Source organism: Glandiceps talaboti, chromosome 18, assembly GCF_964340395.1.
Source record: "Glandiceps talaboti chromosome 18, keGlaTala1.1, whole genome shotgun sequence".
Taxonomy (NCBI): Eukaryota; Metazoa; Hemichordata; class Enteropneusta; family Spengelidae; genus Glandiceps; species Glandiceps talaboti.
The window spans coordinates 12739856-12761397 of record NC_135566.1 but is presented as its reverse complement, the minus strand read 5'-3'; the positions used below and the strand labels follow the sequence as shown (position 1 = coordinate 12761397).

General features: G+C 35.1%; 3 protein-coding genes across 3 annotated transcripts; 1 reads left to right on the top strand and 2 right to left on the bottom strand.

Annotated features, from left to right (window-relative positions):
* Positions 1-165: 165 nt before the first annotated feature.
* LOC144449036 (leucine-rich repeat and WD repeat-containing protein 1-like) lies at positions 166-9730 on the bottom strand. Its single transcript, XM_078139442.1, has 10 exons — positions 9694-9730; positions 8630-8753; positions 6706-6806; positions 5380-5584; positions 4262-4334; positions 2873-3019; positions 2347-2438; positions 1459-1653; positions 1099-1205; positions 166-674 (listed from the first exon to the last, which is right to left on the bottom strand). The coding sequence occupies exons 1-10, from the start codon at positions 9700-9702 to the stop codon at positions 537-539; spliced, it is 1191 nt and encodes a 396-aa protein (XP_077995568.1). The 5' UTR covers positions 9703-9730; the 3' UTR covers positions 166-536.
* On the top strand, positions 9138-16919 carry LOC144449037 (bis(5'-nucleosyl)-tetraphosphatase PrpE [asymmetrical]-like). Its single transcript, XM_078139443.1, has 2 exons — positions 9138-9152; positions 16034-16919. Exon 2 carries the CDS (start codon positions 16045-16047, stop codon positions 16870-16872), a length of 828 nt encoding a protein of 275 aa, XP_077995569.1. The 5' UTR covers positions 9138-9152; positions 16034-16044; the 3' UTR covers positions 16873-16919.
* On the bottom strand, positions 10178-12321 carry LOC144449698 (leucine-rich repeat and WD repeat-containing protein 1-like). Its single transcript, XM_078140274.1, has 3 exons — positions 12016-12321; positions 10895-11011; positions 10178-10375 (listed from the first exon to the last, which is right to left on the bottom strand). The coding sequence occupies exons 1-3, from the start codon at positions 12319-12321 to the stop codon at positions 10178-10180; spliced, it is 621 nt and encodes a 206-aa protein (XP_077996400.1).
* Positions 16920-21542: the final 4623 nt, after the last annotated feature.

The following is a 21542-nucleotide window of genomic DNA, read 5'->3' as shown; positions in this document are numbered from 1 at the left end:
GGAGGCTGGTGAGAGTGATACTTGGATTCACATGAACTTTACATTCCTTGTATGAAACAACTGGATAAGATTCATACAGCATAATTAACCTTTGACCTTGATATTACAGACATGTGACCTCTGAATTCTCTCTAATGGCAATGTATGTTGATGCTGTTTTGGTTGATATGCATGAGAGTGGCTTCTCATTCTGTCAATCATTCGACGTATATATACAGATACAGATACAAATGACAATGCAATATGGCTTCCACAGTTCTCACAAGAAAAAAGTAACAAAATCACACACAAAATTATGTACATGAATGTATTGATATGTAAATTCACAACTACTGTTTGACATAGGAATATTCTGTGAAAATAATAGGAACATCCTCTAATCACTAGACTGACATCAGCCATTGTGGGCACAGTCTAATCTCCTTTTCCCTCAAGAAAACGCTGATAAGACAGGATTGATGACGTCATTACAGTCCACATGAACTCATGAAACACAGTATTCAAATAGTGTAGCACAGTATACAAAACTAGACATTTCATTTAGCTTTCCATACACATACAATGTTATTCTGTGTGACTGCTACGATGGTTTTGAGATCAGAGCTGATGTCAATGTGATTAATAAGAATGTAATCAGAGTCATCATCCAGGACACTGCTTGGCCAGTCTAACACCTATAGAAAGTAATAAGACAGGAAAAAGATTTGAAAATAGATAAATTTGTACAAGAATATAACTTTTGCTCAAAGGTGATATCATTACCCTTGTGTAGACTCTGTTCAACATATTCACTTGACATGATTTTATTAGAATAATTAATCTTGTCAACAACTTTTCGACAAATTATTCGATTTCTATGGTTTTGATGATTTTTATTGTAAGAGTGGGTAATGTTAAAACATGCATAATTTTGCATAAATTATAGATTAATCCACAAAACTAGAAACATATGTAAATTAGTCTTACTCTCTTGAAAGTACTGGGCCCTTGCTCTAGTAACGACACTAGCGTCGCTCAGTATGGTAATTGTAGACCTCTCAACAAAAATAGAATCAAATATGATTTTAAAATATGAAAATCACTATAACTGTTTCTTACCTGACTGGCAGCAATACTGTCACCTTTCACCTTTGAACTGGTGACCTTTGACACATCATAGAGGTGTATGTTCCCCTTATCATCTCCTGCAGCCACAACGCCTGAATCTGTATTGAGTAGAAAATGATATCAGTTTACTTACACTACAAGTAGTAAATGCAGTATAAATGAAAGATAGAAAACTTGTGAGCGGCAAATATATTTACTGAAACAAAATCGATGTTTTCATGAAAAATAAGGAGCTACCAGCACATGATAATGAAATGCAACCCCCCCCCACCCCCACCATCAAAGCACCACAGGAAGATTTATTCATATTCACCCGATCTTCCTATGAAATTCACAGAGCATGATACATACCTTTACGACAACTCAGATACAGATAAATCTCATTGATACTTTTCCATTGTAGCGAATGTACCACTTTTGTTGGTATTATCTCAAAATCAGTTTTCCTTTTACCAAGCTGACTATCTGTCTCTGTAACATTCCATATATGAATAACACTGTCTGACACAAATTCATCATCTTCAGTCAGCCTAGAGAATTTAGTAGCTGATGAAGAAAGAAAGGGAGAAAATTATCATTATTTCATGACATCATGGAAAATCATAAAAAAGAATATTCCTGCCAGTAGGCATAACATTTAGAGTTGGATGAGAATTAAAATTTAGGCAAGAAACATAGTTTTAAAAAAAATTTGGGACAGCTACAGAAAAAGTCGGTTTGACACAAAAACTATGTTCCTATATAATCCTAATCTAGTTCCTGACGTATGAAGATAACATAGTACGGAATAAGGTCCATCAGGAACTAGACTAATATAATCTGTATGCCTTCAATGTGGCAGTGCTTACACAAATCATGGGGTTCAATAAAATATTTGGGTTTAAATAGCAACCTAAAATATTAGTACATACTTAGTGCTATAGTCTTGAATCTGTAGTTCAACTACATATATACATTATTTGTACAGACTGACTATTTTATTTTGCCATAACTATGAATATAATTGTAAGAAACGTCATGTCATTCTGCCCTAACTGGCCTCCTCTCTCGTGGGAGGGGTTGACTGATGTGTGAGGACGCCCTGTCATGGTGTGTACCCTATAGACTATTAAACAGTTAAAACTACTTAATTTGTTTATCGACATTCATTATGACAAGGTACATTATGATGCCTATGACTACATGTCTACCTTGTATAAGACAAACCACTTTGCATAAAACTTTGACCTTTGACCTTACCAATGATGTCATCTTGAACCACAGCTAGTCCATCCACAAATATTTCTTCTTTTTGTTTGCAGGATGGCAATAAATATTCTACAGAAACTTGCCTGTAATTATAAAAATATAAATATTTAGTGTCTTAAGGAAAGGACATTGGTATTCAGAATGACCTCAAACCTGTCTAAGAACAATTTTTCTCTGAACACTATCACCTGTTCTGAAATACTTCGCAATCTCAAACTATTTGATAATATGAGCAGTATGCTCTGACCCATTCTACATCATTCAGTTCAGTAACAAAATACATATTCACCAAGGCATGGATATAAACAATAGAAGAAAGGTGTTGTTGTTTTTCGGGGGGATACAAGGTGAGTTGGGATGACCGAATAATTCAGATAATGGACATTTTAGTGTAAAAGATTTTCCTGTGAATATTGATCATTTAGATGCAAATTATTAACTCCCAGGAAACCTTTAATATGTTATCATGCATGAATAGAAACATATGTGTGATTCGCATAAAGGAAATCAGACCAACCTGGTTTTGGAATCAATTTTCTCATCAAGATCCCATCCATAAATACCATCATCACAGCCACCGATTAACCTGTCTGACCTTTGACCTGTCCTAGGTAATACAGCTAGGTTTAAGACATCTGATACTGCTTTGAAGCTACACAGCTGTCTGCTCAAAAAAATAACACATTTTTTATAGTGCAGTGTAAGAAAGGTACAATGACGGCAAGTCATCATAGATACAAACTAAAAATGATTATTATATGACAAGATGTTGATACAAGCTGCAAACGGACACTCATGTAATTATACTGGCATAGTGAATTTTTCTCAAGTGGTGGCAAATTCAACCTTTTTCAGTGATGATCCTATAATCCTGACTACAGGACGATTATTTTCACATGACCATCCACTTTTGAATCTACCACATGACAATAGCTTTTACAACTGCCAACATCAGACTGGGGACGAACTGAATCTACTGCAAACAAGGAAAGTAAACAAATGAATTGGTTTAATAACACTTGGCTCAGCATGTTGGAACAGCAGAGACTTGTATTACACACCATGGTTTGATAAGAACAGTTTAATGACATCTTTATCTGTACATGAAATGTCAGGAAAACTGGAAATTGTTTGTGAACATGAACTATTATGTAAAGTGGCCATAAAACTATTCTTATCAAATGATGTGAATGTAATATAAGTCTCTGTACTTCCAATACATGCTGTATATCGTGTCAATCCAATTCATTTGTTTGCTTTCCTTGTTTGTAACAGGTTCTGTTCGGCCATGGTCTGATGTCAACAGTTGTAGTTTGTGTTGATCTATAGTTTGATGATTGAATGTTTTCAGTGGTAGTACACTAGTTGTGTTTTCAACAACTCTCTAACGTCTTGTCTTGTACATGAAAGTATTCTATCAAAGACTTATCTCCAGCAGATAATTTGATTCAGCAACAATACTACACAAAGTGACTGAAATACCTTGCGTAATTCATAAATTATTAAAAAATGAGGTAACACATTTATTAAATACTTTAAAAAATAACATTGTAAAAATTATATGAATGATAAGTTGTCCGAGATGCCTGATGGAGAACACTAACAAAAATATGAGCTATTCAAAAGTGTATTGATGATTTGCAATATTTTTATTGATCTATGTAAAGCAGCCATGCCTCATGAAACATCACAAGTTGAAAATTTCAAGTAAGTACTTAGCTGTAACCTCAGTGCATGTAACAAATTAATTTTCTTTCTCCCAAGGGGCATTTGTTTGTACAAAGAGGGTTAATTAGATATAAATATAGTTATTAACAGATGAAAATAAATTACACTAAAATTTTCATGTTCATTCTTTAAAATTACAAATACACAACCTGAAGATAGCACAAACTATTGAACTTACCTAGGCTGACAGCCATAGTTTGGTAACTTAGGGATACCAATATCCCATAATGTTACAGCTTCTCTTGTACCACCTAAGTTAAACAGGAAAAACAACATAATACAGATTTAGCAAAATGACAAACCCTTTTTATGTGAAGATACAGCTGAAAGAAAAAGCACCAATTTTCCTTCACTGTCTCAATTTGTGTGCCTAAGGAGGTGAGTAATATGATTCCCTGTGATAAATTCTTCTTTTCTCAAAAATTCTAAGCAACTTATTATATAATTATTTTTTTCTTTTCTAGGGTACTGAAATAATAGCACAATCAAGGAATATGATTAGTTTCATCCATTCAAAGGAACATCCAATTCTTTTTCTCATAACTGTCTGATGTAAAATACTCTAAAGCTTGGTATTTTCACCACTTAGAAATTTTCTGAGTTTACAGTCTTTATCAAGTTCTCAAAGACCAATTTTAACTAAACCACCAAGACTGGTACATTGACAATTGTGTTCATGTGACAAGAACATATTTTAGTCACTACTCAGATTTGCATCTTTATATTCCAGTGAAATAAGCGAAAATAATTGAAGTCTTTAGCGAAAATGTCCAGGTTTACCAGTATAACTTCAGTACAGAACAGAACCATACACAGTGTGCCTTAAGAAACTATTCACTACAGTGTAATACAGATACCATCCTAATAAACTGCAATGATGCATCATGACAATTTCTGATTGGAAGTTAATTTCCTGAAATGAAAATCTGTCTAAACAGACCTCCTTCTCCCATAGCCAAAAATCTCCAACATATTGAAAACAAGTCTTCATAGAAGACACAGCACCCCTTTCAAATACTTAACTTAAATCATATTTGACTGAATAGTGACATGATTTCAAAGAAATTGTGGCAAAAAAAAAAAAATACTTCAAAGTCTCTGTGATATGTAGGCAATGGTTGGATTTTGATAATTACCCCTGAAGGTCAAAGTTCAGAAGCTGATTGTAATAGTCCCCCATTCCGAGAACAACTTATGCCATAGCCAGCCAACACCAATATTTTGAAGATTACGCTAGTGTAGGCAACTGATACATGATAAAAATAGTTAGAGGAAATGATACAAAAATATACTCACTGAAAAGCCAGGTTGGTTTTTCTGGATGAAAAAGTAAGACATTGATAGGCTGTTTGTTCACTGGAGTATTTGCATAACAAATCAACTGAACTGGATACAACAATCTGATCTGACAAGACTTGCCGGCAGCTGCTAGCAGATTGGTTGGTGTCTCCTTTCCTCCAATTTCCATGACTACTGTTGTCCAGGCAATGGCATAGAAATCCTAGTAACAAGAAAAGTGACAATTGCTGATAAAAGGAAACTTATATTATTCTTTAGTGAAAAGTTCATTAATGCAAAGTAATTGCATAGATCCATAAAGGGAACTGATATATGTTTTACAATCAAAATTGTACAAATATACAATTATAGGTTGTACCATAGGAGGGTCTAAGCATCATGGTCTAAGGTTGTAATTTTGTACAAACAATAATGATTGTCAGAGTCAAATCAGGGATCTCCCAACTGTAACTGGAGTCCTGGACAGCATTAATATTCATGACCTAATTAATAAATGCATAGTAATTAGCATTTATGTTCCAACACGAAATCTTCGTTCTGCTGAAAAGCTACTCTTAGTCCAACCACGTGGCAATTTCAATAGATCTTATGGCCAGAGGGCTTTTTCAGTGTGCTCACCCTCTCTGTGGAATTCACGTCCATTTGAAATAAGAAATATAATGACTGTTGACATTTTTAAATGTAGTTTAAAGACACATCTTTTTAGACAACATTTTATGTGATTGATTTTAACTTGTTGGTTTTTATACATTGTGAATTATTTTAGTCGGTCAGTTTTACATTTATTCCCCTTTTGTGTGCTGTTATTTTCTTTACTTTATTGCAATTTTTAAACTTCAGTCTGTACAATGCGCTGAGACGCATGTGTAGCGTGTTTTCTTACAAGAAATAAAATAATAATAATAATAGTAATGAAGAGGAACAAAGGGATGCTATGTATGGCTTTCACACATGTATAACCACAGGTATCTACAGAAGGAACTCAGGCCAGCTTTGACTATCTTCCTGTTCATTGTTTCAAAGTGTCATTCTCCTCAGATGTGTTACCTTACATGTATTGTCAATGGCAGGTGTGATAAAATAAAAAATAATAGAATGTTTTGTAGTGGACTGCAGTTTGTTTGCAGGCTACTATTTTAGATGAATGCAGAACAGGGTGTCCATTTCCGACCACTGTGAGGAGGTCATTTGACAGATATGTGAATATGTCCTGATGTTTGTATCTGTATTCAACTTAAAGCTACACTAGCTGCAACTGAACTCTGAACAGGCAGAATTGATGAAAACAGTACAGGTATTCAAATACTTGATAAATATACCAACCTCATTGGGCTGTTTATATTTCTTCATCACTTTACCACTTTTGCAATCAAGTAGACAAACAGAATCACTGCCACATGTAGCGACAATATTTGTTGTGTCACCTGTTTGTGAAAAAAAGATAAAAAAGATAATCATTGCACACATCGACTCATTGCACAGCAGTTTTGAACATTACACTATATTACAGTAATCTACCCTTAGTACATGTATGTTGTGCTGGGTAATACTCGTACTTTGGGTCTTTTAGCGTGGTAAGCTTTGAGCCAATTTGTAGTTGTACATACCACTATCATAACACAACACGTCTTTGTGTGCTCATCACATTTCTCTATTATAACAAAGACAAACTTTGCATTGAACGAAAATTACACACACACACATACAGACACCCACACACATACACGCACACACACACCACACAGCTATAGCACTAATGAACCTTATCAGTTCAGTTATGCTAAAAGGTTGACGGATAACGATGGAGAATCAACCTAACCCTTAAGCTCTGGTCAGCTGTTGCTGACAGTGGAGCTAAAAAAACAACTTTGCATTGAATGAAAATTACTGACGAGTAGTATTTCAGTTAATGCACTGAAAACAATTCTGAAGCAAATTTTGTTTCTGCATGTTTCCCCCAGATCTCCATTATTATTATTATGACTCAATACGGCGTATTCCGGTTATCGAACTTCCGGTTGTTTCGCAGGAAAGTATCGCGAGAGGGCGCACCATATCTGACAAAGTGAGGGCCAGAATTTTCGTCATGGCATCTAATAGTATGGCGATGTATGAAGCTGTCAACAAAATGGTCGTAAAAGAACTCCGTGCATTCATAAAAGAGTGGAAAATTACTACTTCTAAATCTACTAGATATCGCCAGAAATGCTGTCAACCTTGGTCTTGAAACACTAGAAAATGATAATTTTCTGAGAGAACGGAAGAGGAGACGAATAGTGGATGTCAAGCATCCAAAGATAGAACTAATCGACAGCGGAAACATTGAAAGTTGGACGGAGGACCTTCGAAATATACCCGATGTAGACATGATAAACATATTTCTTTACCTTACTGGTGTCTGTTGCTTGACAAAAGAACGATTAGAAAATTACAAATCTGACAACAGCTTCCAATCTGATTAAAATCCGATGTAGATGTTGGCTGATCGTTCATTGCTATTTTACCTTCGTTATTTTGCCTGAATTGACCTTCTTGGTACATGTTTACGTTTTTGTCCTGATCGGTAGAGGAGGCGATCAAACATGTACCACGAAGGTCAATTCAGGCACAATAACGAAAGTAAAATAGCAATGAACGATTAGCCGACATCTACATCGGATTTTAATCAGATTGGTTTTATACAAGCTGCAATAACTGTAGCCGCTTGTGATTTTGAGGGTTCTTTCCTCTGTTTTTGTACCTTTTTCCGTTCCGATGTTTGACTGGAAGCAATCGCTACAATTTCTCCAACGGTAACGCAAATGGACGAGGTCACACTGAAAACGTGAGTGAGATGTCAGTGTACTACCCGTTTCAAAATGTTGCTACTTTTGGGTTTTCCTCACGGTCGAATTGCAGAGCCAAACTTACGCGAAATATTAGGAGAACAAGAGGTTAATTTGCTATTTCGTTATTTGATGGGCGATAATGCAATATTATAGCGTAAAGTTACGGGGAATGACAGAAAATCTTTAGTCAGTGGTTACGATGCCTATAGACTCTATGCTTTGCAACAATGCTCTACAATTCTGGCCCCCACTTCCGGTTCTAAAACAGCGCCCCTAGTGGCCAAACAATCATATCTTTTATCTTTTCGGGGCTTCTTCGATAACCGGAATACGGCGTATTCAATAATCTACTCTGCAAGGATTCCTGTACATTTGTACATACATTCCCTCACAGTCATTTACAAAATTTGTATAAATACCTTTATTGTTAGGATCAGGTTCAAAGGCACATCTCCAGACTCTATTATCTTCATCATCAGGATCATTGGTCTTTGAGTGACACCTGATAAAGTGTACTGGTGTGAAGTTACGGGGCAGACCAGTCTGAAGGAAATAAGGAATATCATGAACTTGTGAATTTTTTATGTGGGTATGTTAAATATATATGTTAACAAAAAAAATAAATTTAATTTGGTCAATGCTGTAAATATCTGTTATAATTAATCTTCAGGTTAATGAATCTTTGTGCATGATAAACCTTTCTTACAAGGAAAGTTGTACTCATAGCACTGTATATTTTATTTATTTATCGGATAACCAACAGGAGCTAGTCCCATTTATAGACTCCTTTGGTTCAGTGTTAGTGCTGGAGGAAACCGGAGTACCCGGGGAAAACCTGCATTGTATGGTAGAGTCAAACTGAATGACAATCTTCTTACTTACAGCGTGGTAAATTAATCAAACTCAGTCGACACCTGGCAGGTTCGAACCAAGACTACAGAGGTAAGAGTCATACAAGCTAACCACTCGGCTACTGACAACCCCATATATTAATCATTACAGAATAACCCTGGAACAGATTTACAATGGTGAACCATTTCATTTCTTGGCTCCATTGGATAATATATCAATTGGTGCCACTCGACACACTAGAATTATATTTCCTGAACAACGTGCAGCTAGTTGTTGGTTGAACAAGGCTCAATTGTAGTTAAACTCATATATAGCTGTTGGAAGTAAATGACAGTGGTGGTAAAGTAGACCCTCCACCTATGGCTTCACACAACATGGCCATTACGCCACATGTTAGGACTTGAAAAGGTGAAAGTTTCAAACCAGGACTGGCCTTTCATGTTAATTTTCAATCATTTTTTACTTTACCTTTATCTCATGTTAGCACCAGTGTTTTTGTACGTACATTAACAAAAATGTTACACATTTATCAATCTTTTGCAAATTATTTTTCAAGTACGAAGCCATGATAAAATTGTTTTTAGAAATTAAAAATCCAAAATGAATATCAAATCCTCATCCCTATACTTACACCTTTCATTTTAATCTTCCTAGATGAACTCCATTTATCCTCCTTCTCTTTACCATTACCAATTTTCTGTTTCTTCTTTGGAGGCTCTGCAGTTTTCCTTTTCTTCTCTTTCTCTGAATTCTCCTTTTCTTCCTTGGCTACGGACATGTGTTTCTGAACCAAATATGCAATCTTAACAAAACAGAAACCAACAAAGATTACAATAGTGCCACAGTCCATCACCGTAAATCACTGCAAAAACACATTATATTACATTGTTAGGTGTCCTGGTGGGAAATGTTGTTTCAGAAATAAATTTAACACATCTCACAAAGATATTGATAGCCTGTTTATGGCGCTATCGACATACACCGTTAGCAGGTTGTAACTCCTAGCCCTATAGCCTGTTTACAGTGCTGTCGACATACATCGTTAGCAGGTCGTACCTCCTAGTCCTACAGCCTGTTTACAGTGCTAGATGTGTGCTTTTCTTCTGTATTTCTTTTCAGAAGGCAAGTTCTTGGTTCAAAGATGAGGAATTAGTTAGACCTACTAGATAATCTTTCAAATGCTGCAATGAAGCTGGTCCATAGGGTACATCTTGTAACCGTCGTTTAAGAGCCTTCTCAATCCGGGCAGATTCAAGAAGAGAAGAAATGCCAGCATATAGGTCTTCATACTTATCTTTCCAGATTCTGTGTAACTGAGGTCAAAGGTCACAATATTAAATTTATGAAAATGTTTGGTTTCTTACATTATGAGCATGAGTGTGTGTAGTATTAAGAAAATATGAAAGGGAATAAAAATGAAAAGAAGTTTGAAAACAGCAAGCAATGAAAAGGTAACAGATGACTTAATATTCAATGTTGACAACCGAGTTGAAGACAACATTTACTTTTGAGAAAAACAGCCCCTACACAATAAGTTCAAAAGTCTGACAGCAATCACTGAAAGATCAATTTTTCAGAATACATGACACAAAACAATTTTGTATTAAATTTAAGAAAATATCTAGAACAAGCAGAACACTTCACAATAATGTTTTAGTAGTCTCAAAACATGTTGCCCTGTGATAGTCACAGAAGTTTTGTTATTTTTGGTTCCTATTGACTCTGATGAGATATACTGATAATGAATGTTAAACATTCTCATAGACATATTTGGTTTTACACAATTGATGCTGTATTGATATCAATGAACAAATGAAGGAAAACCATTCTACCTTGGCTGAAAGTTTGTTTTCATAGCCTGTAGTCATTTTTCTTGCATACTGTGTTGAGCGGCCATTGTACAAGACAAGATCAGGCAGCATATGTACAGCTATGTATTCTTCATTGACCTGAAATGAAGGGAAGTAGAAATGAATCATCACTAATGTGGCACAAGCTGGGTTTATAAGCTTTTTACTCAAGTAAAAGTACTTTAAAGAAGGCCACATAATCCATTCCAGTATAATGTTTATGTTTAATGTCAATGCATGCCTTCTATGACATTACAATTTGTGTTCTGGCATTGTTAGAATTGTTGACTGTATAGTATAGAGTTCCCGTACAATTTTTGTTCTGACATTGTTAGAACTGTTGATTGCATAGTAGAGAGTTCCTGTACATTTTTTTGATATGTATGATAAATTACACCATCGGATAATTTATGAGTTATATCAAAGACCCTCCACTAACAAGGGTCTATGGTTATATCTAAATAACGGATTTGAGTTAAGTCAATTGCAAGTAGTGCTTAAGTATGCCTCAGTAAGTACAATACTTTGAGTACCTTTTGCAAAATATGTATAAACTTAACTTGTGCCCTATGTTGTCAAGGGGACTAAATTTTGACAAGTGTGGTACATGTTATTTTCGCTCTTTTTATTGTGAATAGGTCTGATATTCAGACTTGGATAAGAATAATACTGCTTTGGGCCTTTTGAAGTATAATGACAATGTGTCAATAAAATCATGGAAGTATAAAGTTATACTTCCATGGTAGAAGTTACTAGTATACCACCATTGCTCTGAATTTGAGAGTGGCAAAGGATGTCTATTGTATTACATGACATGTATGTGGTGCAAAGAAAACTGGAGCCAAACTTGACTGTTTCCCAGCAATGACCAACATTCACACAAAAAGACAAGCTGTTAATGTTACCATGACAACAGAAGTTTCTCCATTGTTTGAAACAAATTACAACAGTTGATTCCTCCACTGTCTATGCTGAAACAACAATAGTTGAAAAATATATGTTGTAACTAGTCTCAACCATGTTTTTTTTTCTTCTTCTCCTGGATGGTTTACACCATGGAGGTAAAGTGAAGAGCACACCCTAAAAAAGAAAAGTTTACTTACATTGACAAGATTCATTTCAATGGAGATCTCTTCTAGCTTTGGAAATTGCTTTAGGAAGGTAACATCTTTCAGCCTGTTGTTGGAACAATTCAGTTTACGTAGATGTTGTAAAGGAAGATTTTCCGGGAAGCTTGTTAAGTTGTTGTCACTAACATCGAGTTGTTCTAGACGTGGAAATCTTGACAACCCAAGCGCTTTCAAATCCTGAAATTTCAGATCACGACTGGATAAATCAAGTCTCGTTATATCACCGACTGTTGCCTTGAAGCATTTCGGATCGTCTGTCAGTGTCAGTACAGTCGGCATTTTGATTATCTAGAAAAAACAACAACTATAAAAATGTTAACACTTGAAAGACAACAAATAAACTGTTTTATAGCTCAAATGTTCAATCACTCTTCTCCCGTCCAGCTGTCGACGCGACGCCATCTCGCTCACCTCTCGGTTCGATCACGACAAACATAAACAATCGAAGGTCCGGCGAAACAATCTACACAAGTCTAATCTGCCACACACATTACAGATTTACGTTTGGCACGTAGAAATACGTAGATCATGGAGGCATATGGGGAGATGCCACCATTGGTGGATAAAATAAAGTAAATGTATGTGAGAGTAAATATATTACACTCTTACCTGTGGTTGTACGAATTAGCGTCTAAGTCAAGCAACACACATCGCACATGTACTAACAAGTGTTACACTTACAGCCAGCTGGCTGTGACGCATGCGTACACTAGACTATGCGGTTTTTTGCACTCGTTCGAAGGTCAAAGGTTAAAGGTAGACCCACTTATATGTCCCCATTCTAAATCGACTGAGCATTTGATGTCTTCGTATCGATGGAAGGTATGAGTCCCACGCATGTTCGATGGACCAATTTTCTATAGTCTTCTTAGTCCGAAATCTCCAAGACATACTTCCGAAGGAGGATACTTTTTTTTTTCACAAACGACACCAGTTGTGTAAGTATGACATGAGTCCAAGAGTAAGATTATTAAGGACAAAAAAGTCAAAACCATGATTGAACCCGAGATAGTCATGGGATCTGATCTCGTACTCGTAGCATGGCATGATACGTGTAATGTGCCCGTGAATGAACCGTTGGAGCCGTGGGGGAATCAAAATGGATACACATCTAACCTCCATTGTTGATCATTGTCTGTATTTCTGTTATGTACTGTGAATTATTTATCCATGCTATGGATGTGTACATCACTGACATATCTGTAACATATTTGAAACCAGCCAAATATTTCCCCTCAGTAATGCTGATTGGATAAATAGTCAGTCAGTTTTAAATTGTCCAAACTACAACACTTCTTAAATGTCAAGTGTTCGAAAATTCCTCAGTTGTGGAGCAACATATGAGAAGGCATACACACATAATATGTAACAGTAATTTGTTCATTACATATAAGTTATAAGTGGCAATTAACAGACTCTTATAGTGAGAAATGAAGACATACATTGAAGAGGAGTGTATTTGAAGATGCAGACCTTGAAAATTCAGAGTATTGCACACATTTGCTACATGTTTTTTGTGTTGTCGTCGATTGATGGGTAGAACAGTCAGGAATTACTTGTATGTACATTAAATAATACAAGACTGCTCGCCTGTATACTGGCAGAGAGTCTTATACTCTGCATAATAGGGAAAAGACGTATTGGTATCACTGATTCTGCCTGGATAGCCAGAGTTATTTCATGTAAAACCACACATTTATAACAAGTACATTTAAAAAAAATAAAATTATTATATATCTCGAAATACATCTTTTTGATTTTGTCATTCTGAGAGTTATGTAGGAAGAGGTGATAAATTCTCATAAAGAAAAAATAAAAATAAATGACAATATTTGAAGGAAATAATGAAGTAAATGTAGTTGTATTACTACTTCATTAGATTTTAATCAGATTGAATATGAATCACATTTTAGAGAAATCTGACACATATCGTAGTAATAGTAGGAAATAGACATATTATATGACCTTGACAGCCAGACACTCCTACATTTCTTATAAAACCAGTTACCACACATAATAACACTGAAGATAAAAACCAAATTATGGACAAGAGTACACTCAGGTCCTCATAAACATGATAATATGAACATAGCAGTAAACATATAATTTGCATATCATTTAATTTATGTAATCAGTTTAAGTACATGTGTACATTTCATTTATTACTTTATTTGATTAGCTTACTTTTTTCAGAAATACATCTCTTTATTGACCCTAATTCCATTTGCCAATGATAACTGGCATCTGATAACTGATAAACACAGTACTGTGGTCTGTGGTCTGTGTTACTAATGTACTAGCTTGGAATCCATGTGAAATGGGGTTTTAAATTTGTTATTTCTCCCGTCACGATGGGAAATCAAAATTCTGAATCCCCATTTGTGTGGATTCTAGACTAACAATATATACATTGTACATATCATGTGTATGTTTCGGCTAACATTGTACATATCATGTGTATGTTTCGGTTAACATTGTACATATTGTGTATGTTTCGGCTAACATTGTACATATCATGTGTATGTTTCGGTTAACATTGTACATATTATGTATGTTTCGGCTAACATTGTACATATCATGTGTATGTTTCGTTTAACATTGTACATATTATGTATGTTTAGGCTAACATTGTACATATCATGTGTATGTTTCGGTTAAAGTTGTACACATCATGTGTATGTTTCGGCTAACATTGGACATATCGTGTATGTTTCGGCTAACATTGGACATATCATGTGTATGTTTCGGTCAACATTGTACATATCATGTGTATGTTTCAGCTAACATTGTACATATTGTGTATGTTTCGGCTAACATTGGACATATCGTGTATGTTTCAGATAAAAAAAAAGAAACTCCTTTGAATTGAGAATTCAGTTAAGTTACTGGTATGTATATAAACTAGTGTCTATTCAAACCACCAGTAAGTGCAGACAGAATTACTTCAATGTCTATTGTATAAGATAGCAGAAACATTATATATACCTCATATATTTAATGAAATAGGTAAAAAAATAAAGCATTATTGTCCTTGAAAATGAAACATAAAGTTACATCATAAATGTTTTAATAAAACTTTGAGTTTTAATGACCAGATTGTGACAGCTGGGTTCTATTACAAATTAATGATTAATTATTCAAATCTTGATTATGATTTGTTAATAAATAAAAGGATATGAATTTGATTTAATATGTGATGTGTTAAGTTTATTTATGATTCATAATTTAATCACATCGATGTTTATGGTTGCTGTATTGCTGGTTACATATTATCTAAGGAAGGAAAGACTTGATTGATGTCCATATAGTATACATGTACATATGTAATTTATTTTGAATGCTCTTTTTCTCACTCTATATTTAATAATTTGAATAATCGCTCTCATGTCATTGTATGGAGTTAGTACTTGAAACTGGTTCAGCGTTCTTCGCAGGATTTTTTTCATTTAAAAGTGCTAGTAGGAGACTATTGAAATACTTGAATTTGCTAGATGAAGGCCAGGATAAGAGCGAATTTGTTGTTCAATTTGAATGTGAGCTTTCTCATCAGAAAAAATGATGGAGTTATGGAAAAGTTTTTAGAACAAAAGGACATATCTTAGTATTCATTTTTTAAGTTTAGAGATGAAATCTACTATTCCATAAAGTTCTAGGGAGAACAGTACAAATGTAGTTCAGTAGTGTGCCCTCTAGTGATAGCCAAATTTTGTTGTTGTGAGTCAAAATGATAAAAACTGGCATTTCTTGTGAGTCATCACATAGTAAGAGATAGGGGAACTTTGGTGCGTCACTTGAAATTGTGTGCATCAGTGGCGCGTCAGATTGGCTTAGAGGGCACACTGCAGTTCAGTGAACCATCCATATACCTTCATTGGCACAATATGCCTGTCATGGTTGTTTGTAGTTCACCATACATTTTACTGTACAGAGGTGTATTTCAGTTTCATTTGACTTAGTAGTAATGGAAACTCTTTTCCCTTGTATCCCACAGATTGACTAATAATGGCTGCATTAGTCACAACATTGGTGTCACTCTTTGTGAAACAGTCAGAGTTCAAGTTGACTCCCAGGTCTAATATACCTACACCCAAACGTCCTCATGTGACGTTTGATGAGGAAACGCTGGAAGGGAAGAGAATCATCATGATTGGAGACGTGCACGGTTGCTATGACGAACTGATGGAGATTCTAGAACAGACACAAGCCCATGAAGAAGATGCTATCGTTATTTTTGTGGGTGACCTAATAAACAAAGGACCGAAAAATAAGACGGTGCTGGATTTTGTGAAGAAAATGCGAAATGCATACGCAGTGCGTGGAAACCATGACGAAGCTGTGTTACGTGAAATGAAAGCCCAAAAGAATGAAGGTTATGAACTTTCGAAAAAATACAAATGGACGGCTGAATTGAATCAAAGCGATTGGGACTACTTATCAGAACTTCCATACACTATTACAATACACAGCAAGAAAATGATTATAGTTCATGCAGGACTAGTACCTGGAAAACCGTTGTCAAGGCAACAAGCTCCTGATATGATAACCATGAGGAATATTGTATTTTCAGATTATTTTGGAGGGAAAGGATGGCAGACTACAACTTCTGGAAATGAGGGGCATCCTTGGGGTTCACTATGGCCAGGACCTTTCCATGTATACTATGGGCATGATGCCAAGAGAAAACTACAGCTTCATGAGCATGCAACGGGTTTGGACACAGGATGTGTATATGGTGGATGTCTGACAGCTCTTATGATAGATTTGGATAACTCAAAGAAGTTCTTCACAGTGAAAGCTCACTCTGTTTATAGAGAACCAGATCAAAGGTAGTGAGATCGATTGTAGAAGTACTGCGGATTTCAAGTGTGGCAGATTGCTCAAGGCATATGAATGACATAGACTCTCTCACAGTCCTCGGAGCATCACATCACTAAAAGGGTTGTTTTGTATGTACCAATATCTACTGCATAATTGTACTGTAGGCCGTCATCGACTACATTGGGCTAATCATTTGTTGACGTGTTACTGTGATGCCAAAGGGGCATCGCAGTGAAAACGGAGTCGCAGTAACATGTCAGCAAATGATTAGCCCTATGTAGTTGATGAGGGCCCCCCACAGTACAAGGATATTCTAGTACAATTATTCAGTGGATATTGGTACATACAAAAGAGCTAATAGCGATGCTCCCAAGGACTGGTGAGAGAATCTAATGAATGACTAAGTAAACAATTCAAACAGATAAGACTGGCAGAGAAATATCTTCCAAACATAAGTTTTTGTCTGACTTGCCATTTTGTTGTGTCTAATTGGAATTACACCTTGCACAAAGTTTTCAACATTTTGATGAGTACACTGGACTTGTTTTTAATGGTTGAAATTTACTACTAAGATAAGGGGGCAGTGTCACGACTCATCTTCAGCACACTGGCACTTAGGCCCCTTATGTCACTTACATTTTTCTTAGCTGAACACAGACAGAAATTTTAGCAAACAAATTAAAATTATGAAATAGACATAGATTTCGAAAATAGACAATAAAGCAAATAGTCATTTTGGAATCTGCTGTGAACCACTTCTACACGATGTTCCTGCGAGATAAATTTTTAAAGAAGAAAAATGCACTTGACTTAATAATGTATGCAATAGTTTTGATATACGCATAATTAGAGAAAGCAAAGCTATAAAATTATATTAGGAATAGATGTTTTTATATTTTGATGACAAGTTTTTAGGAGGGAGGATAAAGATATAGAGTTTAGATTCTAGTTTTCTCAGGTTTTCAGAGATTAAAATTACTGTGTATAGTCTTTGCAATCCTAACATTAACATAAACTAATTAAGAAAAACTTAAATTATTAAATGTTGCAGTATTTGTACAATGTGAATATTAAAGTCAGTACCTTGACAACGCTTATAGTTGGAACACAAAACAGTCAAGCTAGGGAGTTTAGATTTGGTTGGAGAGTAGAAATGACCCCCTTTTATAGACTTATTCTGCAAGCAAAGGCTGACTAAAATTCATCAATCAATATATGTGAAGCTAGGGGTTCCACATTTGTGATTAAATGTACTGGGATGTCATTTTCTCAAAGGGCAAATTTCAAATTTTGAAAGAACTGAATACTCAATTTTTTTCCAATTTGCTATTGATCTAATACCTTAATATTACTCTGCAAAGTATGTGAGACTTCCAAAGAAACTTTAAGATTTACGTCTTTTATATTCTTCCAACTTCACAGGGTTTTCACCTCCAACTCTTACTACATGTAGACCTTCACAAAGTTTATCAAGGGATGGCTGAATAAATGTTTTCTTCTTTTTTTAGCTAAGTTGTATCCACCTTGACTGTAACCCTTCTGTGATTCAAACAACCCTGATGTATCTTTCATAGATTTGGTTAATCTTATAAAACATCTAGGTAGCAGTTTAATAGGTTCACCTAGATACAATAGTGTCAAGATTGACTATCAGAAGCAAACACAGATGTAGTCTCTGTTACCCAGACTCTCGTTTGGGGGAGGTCTCATAAGCAGAGCCCCCAGCGGCGGGAGTCTGGGTAACTGAGACTAGTGGTCTCATAAGCAGAGCCCATAGAGGCGAGAGTCTGGGTAACCGAGACTAAGACAGACACAAACTAAAACTGATATTTCAACATGTTGATAAAGCTGTCAATGGACATTGATGTAATTACGGTACACTCATGGTAGGGTGGCATTTCTGATAGCAAATTTTTCTCAAATTTAACCGTGCAAGTTTTTTCTCACAAGTGGAATGCCACACGTTCAAACTCATTTGCACTATTTACACCATCTTGAATACAGGATGATTATATTCACTTTACCAAGACATTGCTATGTAATCTACCACACTCAACAACAATGGTTTTAGTTTGTGTCTATCGTAGTTTGCCAGTAAACCATTTCTGTCATAATGTGTCCATTTTGTGTTGAATGCTGCCATTGTTATTCTACTTCCTAAAGTGCACATAACTGTTATTTGCTATTGGTACATCATATAGTTAAGAGGCGATATAGCTTTAAATATACATGTATTGTAAATAGACATATACATGCAAGTAGACAAATACAACCTGTGAAAAACCACCAGTGCATTTGCTTTAATGAAGGTGAGTCTAAGGAAAGACTTATAATGCCCAGGGACAAAATTAGGGTAAAGACAACAGCACAGCTGGTAAACAACAGCACATGCTTCACATGTAGGTTTACACATTGCTTTATATCTGTGACGTGGAAGTTATACAAACAGTCATAAAAAAAAACATTGCATCAACAGAGTTATTGAGCCAGGCCCATGTGGTACCCTCTGTGTTTATACTTTGATAAGCTGCCAACACTAATTACATTGTATGTCTTTTTGCATAAAATTTATTTCTTAGTACTTGCAAGCGCTAGTGTTTATTCATGGGTTGTTAGTATAACCCAGCTGTAAGGTAATTGTTGTAACTTTATAAAAGGAGTTATGATTATCATCTCTTTGATCAAATCTTATAAGAAATGGACATATGAAATTTATCTTATAGAAAATGGATATAAATATTATTGATCATGTATTAAATCTCTCTGAAATGGAATGGACATAATCATGTATGAAATGTCTCTGAAATGGAATGGACATTATGTTTGAAATGTCTCTGAAATAGAATGGACATACCCATGTTTGAAATCTTTCTGACAATAAAATGGATGTGATTTGTAATTATGTTTGAAATCTATCAAACAATGATCATAGCTATGTAAGGGATGTAATTTATGAGAAATAGACACAATTGTATTTGAAATCTAACGAGAAATGGACATAGCTATGTATGAGATGTAATTTATGAGAAATAGACACAATTGTATTTGAAATCTATCAAACAATGATCATAGCTATGTATGAGATGTAATTTATGAGAAATAGACACAATTGTATTTGAAATCTATCAAACAATGATCATAGCTATGTAAGGGATGTAATTTATGGGAAATAGACACAATTGTATTTGAAATCTACCTAGAAATGGACATAGCTATGTAAGGGATGTAATTTATGGGAAATAGACACAATTGTATTTGAAATCTAACGAGAAATGGACATAGCTATGTATGAGATGTAATTTATGAGAAATAGACACAATTGTATTTGAAATCTAACGAGAAATGGACATAGCTATGTATGAGATGTAATTTATGAGAAATAGACACTTTTAAATGAAATCTGACCAGAAATGGACATAGCTATGTATGAGATGTAATTTATGAGAAATAGACACAATTGTATTTGAAATCTAACGAAAAATGGACATAGCTATGTATGGGATGTAATCTATGAGAAATGGACTTTTAAATGAAATATGGCTATCAATGGACATAATTATGAAAATTATATTATAAATGGATGCAAATTTAATATGAACTATGGCAAGAAATGGATGTAATGACATGTACTTCCAAAATATTTGAAAATGCTCATCACAGATTTTTTGACCCAAACATATCTTTGGAAGTCAGATGTCACATAAATGATGAATTGAATATATTTGCATACTAACTTTGAACTCTTGGCTAACTCACCATGATAACACATACATGGAGGTAGAAACACCAACAACGAAACAACTGGTAAAAATTTTAAGCAAAAATTTTCAAAAATTTAGAAACAGAAATTCTCGAAACTAGGAATAGCAATAGATACTATAATGATGTCCTCTGATTAGCTTTCAATGTATGTGGATATTATTTCCAAATGATATTTACTTGATTTTTGAAAGAAGAACAATCTGGGTTAATTTTCGTTGGTTATAACGTAAATGTTGACACTAATAAAACACATCATGCTCTTGTTTCTTCATGTGGAAAAGAACGGTTTTATATTTTTGTTGATCACAATGTACAGTTGATTATTGTTTATGTTCATGGATTAAAATTTTCATTTGCAATAAGACAATTTTGTTCTCATATAGTCTGTGTATTAACAAGTTATATGTGTTATGATGCATTCTGGGGGTGAGGGGGGGTGGGGTGGGTGGGTGAGACTACTCCCCTTATTTGACTATGCATACCGGTATATGTGCTACCCTTTGGGTGCATTTTCTAGCCATTTGGTCTAATATGGGGTCTGTTTTTCTAGCCGAAGAGTCTCAAATGGGTCCACTCTGCATAATTTTTTTATTTTGCTTGGTCTAGAATGTGGTCTATTGTCCTTTACTCAATGGTACTTGTGCCATTAATTGCCCCAATATGTTGCCTCCTAAGGGAATTATATTTTGGTCTAAAATTTGATCTTTTTAACACCTGCAATGGTCTGAAATGGGTATTGGTTTTTGGGTCAAAAGGGTCTAAAAATGGGGCCAGACACCCCTACATGAGCTGGCTACTGATACCGTATACTACCCTTGGGGGATACATTGAGGAACATGTTCATTGATACATTAGTGTCAACATATTATCTTTGGTTATCATGACAACATGGTAATCCTAGACCACCAGATTTTACAAAC

Coding starts and splice junctions, on each gene's coding strand:
- LOC144449036 (XM_078139442.1), bottom strand. Junction 2,439..2,872: donor AAAATTGATTCCAAAACCAG/GTTGGTCTGATT, acceptor TTATAATTACAG/GCAAGTTTCTGTAGAATATT. Junction 675..1,098: donor ACAGTATTGCTGCCAGTCAG/GTAAGAAACAGT, acceptor TACTTTCTATAG/GTGTTAGACTGGCCAAGCAG.
- LOC144449698 (XM_078140274.1), bottom strand. CDS start 12,321: ATGCCGACTGTACTGACACTGACAGACGATCCGAAATGCTTCAAGGCA. Junction 11,012..12,015: donor TTGAAATGAATCTTGTCAAT/GTAAGTAAACTT, acceptor CCTTCATTTCAG/GTCAATGAAGAATACATAGC. Junction 10,376..10,894: donor AAAACAAACTTTCAGCCAAG/GTAGAATGGTTT, acceptor CTTTGACCTCAG/TTACACAGAATCTGGAAAGA.
- LOC144449037 (XM_078139443.1), top strand. CDS start 16,045: ATGGCTGCATTAGTCACAACATTGGTGTCACTCTTTGTGAAACAGTCA.